At 29.0% G+C, this 8,645-nt stretch overlaps 1 protein-coding gene across 1 annotated transcript in view; it reads right to left on the reverse strand.

The window, feature by feature from the left end:
* The window catches only part of LOC115242732 (fatty acyl-CoA reductase wat-like), a 10,768-nt gene extending 2,397 nt beyond the window's left edge, over positions 1-8,371 (reverse strand). The window contains exons 1-5 of the mRNA XM_029819248.1: positions 7,862-8,371; positions 7,571-7,664; positions 7,235-7,480; positions 7,009-7,154; positions 6,588-6,890 (exon numbers count right to left, since the gene is read on the reverse strand). Coding sequence (XP_029675108.1) covers positions 6,588-6,890; positions 7,009-7,154; positions 7,235-7,480; positions 7,571-7,664; positions 7,862-8,031 — 959 coding nt within the window. The 5' untranslated portion in view covers positions 8,032-8,371. The remainder of the gene's footprint in view (positions 1-6,587; positions 6,891-7,008; positions 7,155-7,234; positions 7,481-7,570; positions 7,665-7,861) is intronic.
* Between the last annotated feature and the right edge of the window lie 274 nt (positions 8,372-8,645).

The following is an 8,645-nucleotide window of genomic DNA, read 5'->3' on the forward strand; positions in this document are numbered from 1 at the left end:
TTAATAAAATTTTCGGCAAGTATCTATACTTGATTTATGATTATATCTACAATTTATTAATATCTTAACGATTATATTATATTTAACATTATATATATATATAAAAGAGTTCTATCACTAAAAAACTTATATTTTGGAAAAATTCGTTTGTAGGTCGAGTTTTTTTTTAAATAAAATATTATAGTATAATTTAGCGATAGAAATTATGTGTGTGTAATTCTAATAATGCGTTATTCATTATAAAAAAGTATTATTGAAATGTCCAACTCGAAATCTATTTCATATTACGTTTATGTCTTAATAAATTATTTTGCACATTATTTGTACATTGCACTGAAGATTTCCATATAAAAAAAAGTACTTACCGCAATAACTTTTCTATTAGAAGTATACCGAGGAAACCTGAAGCATCTGTTAGAAAAACTCTACAACCCGCAAAGAATTGAGGGATTTCACTTTGATAATCGCTAACATCCTTTGTCGGAGAATCCGACATATTCAACATATCCTCAACGTAATTTCTTTTTTGCGCCATCTTATTGTTCTATGTAGCAAGAGTTTTTATCAATTTACGCAATTCTCTTTGCAACTCTTATGAAGTCGGAATAAAAAGCCACAATTTCCAATAATTGACACGATACTTGATCACTAATCTAACGAACTGATGAGTCTTCTATCAATTTTAATTTTCGCAATGTATAGGAATGTTTCTTCTAGAATGTTTCGTTAAGATATATCTAGAATGCTTTTCCTTGAGATATAGCCATGCAAAGAATCGATGAATGTTAACTCTAGTTATTACAGTAAAGTAACAGAGACGATCTCGTGGTAAACGTGACGACAATTGCGTTTCTACTGACCATAAGATAAGAAAATGCGAGAGTATAAATAGGCAGAAATTGAAAGGCAAAAGGAAGGGGAACATTAATTTTTTAAGGGGATTCACAAAGGTCTGTTTTATCGATAAAAACGCGAATTTTAGTTATTATGAAAAATATTTTTGTTGATTATAGATATCAACAAATCTTTTTCCACAATTAAAGTATACATAATAACGGAGTGCGGATTTTAACATTTCATATGAAAAGTGAAAAAAAATTATAAAATTACAGTTTTGTTATCGTTCCGAGCCGTCAACATTTACTTAATATAAAAGATTTGTAATCTGCACGTGCCTAATCAGTAAACCCCGCACTCGGCATTTCATCAAAGAGTATAAGTGAACTTAGAGAAGTGAGTTTAGAAGCTTTATAAAAAAGATTTTGCAAAACAAAATTTTCGTGCATATGTGTGTGTGCGAGATGGAAGCTCAAGAGTAAAACAAAACAGTAGATTAGTTGCGTGATGTCGCAATAGACCTGCAATCGTACATGACAAAGACAGACATAATCGTACTATCTTCGTCTCTTTCATGCGTGTGAGAGTAATATACATGTTTTCACTATAGTTAATACAATACATAATTACGTTTCACTATAGTTAAATAAAACACATGCACATACAAAAATACACACGCACACATACATAATATTTTTTTTATTTATAAAATATACAATATCTTATTTAGGCTTTATAAAATAAAGATGAATAAATAAATTTATTATCATGTAGAAAAACAAGAATAGAAAGAATAAAAGTCGAACAAATAAAAGATTATAATAATGGGAATGAAAGAATACAATAAAGAACAAGCAGAGAAAAGGAGAGAGAGAGATAACGAATGAAAAGCAAGCGAGATAGATAACATGAAAGACTTCCGAAGTCTCGCTCGCTTATTAAAAATAATTCGATTTATGTCATATTTAGTGTCATTTTAATCGCATAAACGTAATCCATTGCAATTATTTTCAGATATATAAAATGCGAAATATATAACTTTTATTTTCTATAGTAAGGTGACATATACATATCAAAGATTACAGATAAAGAGAGCCTAGCGAGCGAGACTTCGGAACTCTTTGATGTTTGTCATCTCGCTTGCTCCTTCATTCTTTCTTGCTCTCGCTTTTGTCGATTCTTCAGCATCGGGGATCTTTCCTTATGTACAAAATATAAACATTTTACAAAACAAAAACTAAAACTTACATTTTGGATGTTATTAATATGAATATGATTATAATGGATTAATGAGATTCTTGCGATAAAAATGATACTAAAAATGGATTAATGAGATTCTTGCAATAAAAATGATACTAAACACGACATAAATCGTATAATTTTTAATGGAATAAGTAATCATAAAATTGTCGTTTGCTACTGTGATCAGAAATTAGAATTGATTAGTAAGAAGCAACAGTCAATTTTTAGTATGAAATATACGTCATTATTTGTGCATGTTTAGGAACTAAATATTTCTGTGTACTCTTGAAATTTAGATTATATAATAAAAAATAGGGAGTATATAATAAAAAATATGGAAACAGTAATATTTTTAAATCTATACAATATCATACATAGACTGCGTTTCGATATTCACTGCCAATACTAAAAATCTATAATGTACGTGAACTAAACTATAGATTTTCAGTACTGGCAGTAAATATCGAAACGCAGCCATAATAGTTGCATAACGAAAAATTACAAATGTTTAATTGTCTATGTTAGTAAAAACATGAACAAATGCAACATTTATAAAATAATATTATAAAATATTATATAAGATTTGTGGCGAGTTTTTTCAAAGAGTATTATAGTAAGAAAAATGAATTATATTCTCATGTGCTGCCATCTATCTCTGCTCAGAAGACTACATAATTCCTACATGCCAGCAGATAGTAGTATAAAAAGACATCTACACTATAACGCTGCTTATCAAATAATAAAATATTTTAATCCTGCCATTGTTAATTATTAACGAATTTTTTTATTGTTATCTTAATGATTATAGGTTCATAAAGACCGAATATATTATTAATTCAAACCCTCAGTTATGTGAAACAAACTTGCTTCTTACGTATTATTAATAATTTACTGTTTTTCATTTAAATTATATAAAACAAATGACGCTTACTGAGGTTATTATATCGTAATAACATGCAAAAGTTAGAATAGAATATTTTTTATAAAATATTTGAATATCTTGTTTTAAAAAATTTCTTAATATTTTTTTCTACATGCGTCGACCTTATTATTACAAATCAATTTTGATTTTTGGAGCAAAATAATTCTAAATATTCAGGTTTTACAATTTTATAGCTTGAATCGTTCTTAACATTGCTAACATATATTAACCAACATTGCTAATAATCATTATAAATGGTTGGTAATTTATTAGCGGTAGGTATATTGCACATTGTCAGTTGGCATTATTTTGTATACATATATATCACTAATAAAAAATATATACATTGCCCTTTATATATAACAATATTATTTTCAGTTTCAGATTTTTATATTTTATTGTTAATCAGGCGTTCTCTTATTAACCATAGCATGCACTGTCATTCATACCTTGTATCGCTAAATGGCAAATAACGCACTCAGAAGACAACTTGCTAAACTCCTGTATCTGAATAATAAATGCTATGATAAGTAATTATATTGCGCGTGCATGCATGTGTTGTGGGCTTCGATTATTATAGAAATTATACATCGTAATCGAATATTATGAATATCCTCGATTTATTTATTCATCGCGTTTGTTCGCAAATTTTAAATTGCTATTTATCTTATAATTTAATTTAATTGATTTACATCGGAGCTCTATCTTTTCGCGTCTTGAATGTTTTCTTTGAAAGTCTACGCAAAATGCGCCAATAGTGCAAGTACTTTCTTCTACAATTAAAAGACGATTGATTACTTCATTAACGACTCTTTCAATCACAATTATTTACATTATGTAAAATTGATTAAGCTTTATAATTGTATGTCGATTATTAATAATAAATATCGCGTAATTAACCGTCGCTAAAAAATGTCTTGTCTAGTCTTAAATTTTTAAACTAGAAATTTTATTACTAAAATTTTCTAAATACAATATTTTTTCTCATATATAAATGTAATAATGATTTATCTGTTGCATATCGAGAGTTTATTTAATCGCATGCTAAAAGCTAATTGCATTTATCTTCAATATGTTAATGCTATTTAATCTTAACTAATTAATAAAATGATCATTGATGCCTATAATTTCCCATCTATCTTTATTATTTGCAAATTAAGGATGATATTCAGAAATGAGGTTGTAATTTAGTGTTATAATTTTGTTCCGATATAAATGCTCTTAATCAATTTTATTTTGCTATAATAGAAATTGTAGATGAAACATGATGATAGATGGGAATAATTTATCTATTGTTATGTGCTTATTTTCAAATAATTAAATAATATAATAAATAAAAAAAATTAATAATAAGAAATTATATAAACTAAAACCATAATTTGATATTGCTTAAAATACTTGATATCTCTTTTGTTCCAAGAATAAGAATAAAGTGAAAGCAATTTATTTTAAATATCTTCTATACATTATATTTAAAAACTAGGAAGAAAATTATTAAGAAAATAAATTTCATATTACATGCGCATATACGCAAAAATATTTCAATAATAACTTATTATCGTTGTCCCTAGTATATATTAGAATGACAAAACATGCAGCTAATAAGATATTAATAAATCCATTATATTTCTCCGTATTTTTGATCCACAATTATGGATCTAGCACGGACATGTATCAACTGGCCGTTTTACCGTGGCAGATTGAAAAATCAATCTGGCCATGTAGTTTCACCGGCTCTAAAATGGATGCAGTTAGCGCTACTGTATCAGCTTGATTTATAGCAACCACACTTATTTAAAAAAATTTTCTCAAACGTACACATACACGTTTTAAATGCAAGAAAAAGAATATTCAAGGAAAGAGGGTATATCACTAAAGTTATCTTATCTGTACGTAGATATAATTTGAACATTGCTTATTTTTCCACAAAGCATTACAACGATAGTTTTACGTTATATTATGCCATAATGCATTATTAATTGTGCATGTTGCAACATGACGTAATGTGTTGTAGATTGTAATGCTATCGTAAGAACGGTATTTGCGTAGCATAAATTCATTATGACATAAATGATGATTCAGCGGTAACAATTATGGTAATAATATTTTCCGAAGCTAATGAGATTCTCACCTCCGATATAACATCTCGCATGTTTTATTGAAATATTATACCAAAAAAAAAAAAACGAATTGTAAGAGGTTATTTTTAATGAAAGCGTACTAAAAAAGGCAATGACTTGAAAATTTTTACATAAAAAAAATTATATTTTGCATGAATGATTTCGTTTTTTTTAAATAAAAATAGTTTAAAGATGCTTTGGTATTATTATAATGACAAGGGTCAATCTAATCAAACTATGTCAAAACATAAAAAATGCTTCTATAATATTCGTAAAATTATATCGCAAATTTTATTTATTATGATTCTGAACCTACTTTCCTTAATGCTATAAGAACACAAATATCATACAAATTAATATATGTATGAAATCCAAAATTCAGAAATATATGTATTATTTTGATATTACATATATATTTTCTCTTTTATATATTAGGTGTACAACTTTGCTTCCGCCGTTTTTTTCCGAAATTCGAGGCTTTATTGTAAAAAACTGGTTATACATTTATGATTCAAAGCGAAAAAACGGTTATCAGTGTATAATGAGCAATTTTTAGCCTGGAAAAAAGAAAATTCATTATACATACGTTTACGACATGAAAACTACAATAAAAATTCACGCAGAAGCAATACTCACTTCCTATATTTCTCTCGTCCTTTTTCTATAGTATCCAGTGGATCGTTCATTAAGTATACGCGCATACCAGGAATCATATGTTTAAGATGTGATTCCCAGTCTAGATCATCTATGTTAAAGTTGAAAATCTCGCGATCAGCTGGATTCATGCGTTCCCAGAGGTTTATAACAGCGTCGTTACAGAACCGCCATTGTTGTGATGAAAAGTACGATATCACGGAGTTAAATTTGTCTATCTTCGCATATGCTTTTCGTAGCCTGTAAATTGTAAAATCTGTATTTTTGCGAGAATTCTTCATTATATGTAGATGAAATCGATGAAATTTTTTTTTTCTTACATAGGTTTTCGTCCGCTAAGGAACAACAGAATATCACATATAACAGCAGGTATTTTATGTAACAATATTACACAGACTTCATGTACGAATTTGTATTTGTTTAGCAGGAGCATATAATACCAAATAACGTGCGTGCTTACTACTTGCATGCCGTAAACCTTATTCAAATTCAGAAATCTCCGCCAAGTGAGGGGATTTTGACATATTGATACATAGTTGTAAATCGGCACTCTTTCGGTTTCTTGTATCTCCGGAATCGCGTTTTCAAAACTGAGTAGATCATTTCTATAACGAAAAATATATATTACAGGTAATAAAATTATGAACTGCTGTACGCTTTAATGTCCTATTTTTTGTTATACAGTAAAATATTAACAAAGATTATACTATAAAAAGTTAGAGAAAAAAAAAGAAAGAGAGAGAGAGAGAGATAAAGAAAAATTTCATGTAAAGAGTATCTAAAAAAATCTACTTTTGGTAATATAAACTTACTTTTTTTTGGCGAGGTCCCAACTTGCGACGATGACGTGAGAAATGACATAATCGGCGGGCACTACTTCTGCTACATTTTCAGGTGGGCAATGCAAAGTACGTAATAAACCTATAGCAGCACCCATGACTACGCCTGCCGCTCCGTATACATTGTTAATCCATCCAGGCATTGGCTCCTTTGCCGTTGATATTATAACTGATGGGCGTACGATGCAGGCCGGAATTCCAGTACTGTATTGCCGCACAGCATCTTCAGCAATTGCTTTTGTAAAGGTGTATGTATTCGGCCATTTATCTATTAATCTGCACATACATACATCAATGAAAGATAGAGATTATAAAAAAATATTTATTGCATTTTTATATCAATGAAACGGATTTAACTTTTTCAAATTTTTAATTTTCTTGAAAAGGCACTTACGTCGGCGTTAATTTTTCCAACTGTTCATCGTTCAAAATATCGAGTAATGTTAAAATTTTATCCGTTTCAATAGGTGGAGGATAAAACTTTTCTTCAATAAAGTCGTATATGCAATGAGAAAATGCGGTAGATATATGTATAAAAGCCTGAAAAGTAATTGTGTAACCAAAGTTGCGTTTTTGCAATCATAAAAATAAATCTCGATTAAAATGAATTTTTTATATACCTTAAAATCTGGCATTTCTTTCGCGAGGAGAAGCATTTGTTTTGTTCCTCTCACGTTTATATTGACTGCAACTCGAATGGATTCGTTAAATCGTACAGTTGCTGCTCCGTGGAAAATTATATTTGTATCTAAAATAAGTTTTCGATTTTCCGGTGATAATCCGAGATCTAATTTGCTTACATCACCTTCTACCATTATTACTTTGGTGCCAAAATTGGGCTGCTTTTCTTTTAGTCTGTCGTAAACCTAAAAATCCAAAATATAGAAAAAATTATATGTATATATAATATATGCCTCTTTCATTTAATTATATAAATATTTTTTTTTATATTATACAGGATTGTTGAAATGCTCTTTGAATCGCTCTTCTGGTGATTTTTCCTTCTTTGCTCTCATTAATACGTATATCTTCTCAATATCTGGGCAGCATCTGCAGATGTTTTATCTATTTTTAATAAAATTTTCGGCAAGTATCTATACTTGATTTATGATTATATCTACAATTTATTAATATCTTAACGATTATATTATATTTAACATTATATATACGTTTATGTCTTAATAAATTATATTGCACATTATTTGTACATTGCACTGAAGATTTTCATATAAAAAAAAAGTACTTACCGCAATAACTTTTCTATTAGAAGTATACCGAGGAAACCTGAAGCACCTGTTAGAAGAACTTTACAACCTGCGAAGAATTGAGGGATTTCACTTTGATAATCGCTAGCGTCCTTTGCCGGAGAATCCGACATATTCAACATATCTTCAACGTAATTTCTTTTTTGCGCCATCTTATTGTTCTATGTAGCAAGAGTTTTTATCAATTTTCGCAATTCTCTTTGCAACTCTTATGAAGTCGGAATATAAATCCACAATTTCCAATAATTGACACAATACTTGATCACTAGTTTAACGAACTGATGAGTCTTCTATCAATTTTAATTTTCGCAATGTATAGGAATGCTTCTTTAGAATGTTTCGTTAAGATATATTTAGAATGCTTTTTCTTGAGATATAGCCATGTAAAGAATCGATGAATGTTAACTAGTTATTACAATAAAGTAACAGAGATGATCGTGGTAAAGATGACGACGATTGCGTTTCTACTGACCGTAAGATAAGAAAATGCGAGAGTATAAAAAGGTAATTGAAAGGCAAAAGGAAGGGGAACATTAATTCCTTAACATTGAATAAATGTATAGTGAACCGAATAGCAAGAGAAGGGAATGCTTATTTAAGAGAAGGAGAGCAAAAAATCTGCATTGGTTTTCGTATTTTAATGATTACTATGACTAAGCAAAAGAACCTTACACACACACACGCACACACACTCACACACGCACACACTCACACACACACACACACACACACACACACAAACGTACATATATATGTCTCTTATGTT

This window comes from Formica exsecta, unplaced genomic scaffold, assembly GCF_003651465.1.
Source record: "Formica exsecta isolate Colony F162 unplaced genomic scaffold, ASM365146v1 scaffold62, whole genome shotgun sequence".
Classification (NCBI taxonomy): Eukaryota; Metazoa; Arthropoda; class Insecta; order Hymenoptera; family Formicidae; genus Formica; species Formica exsecta.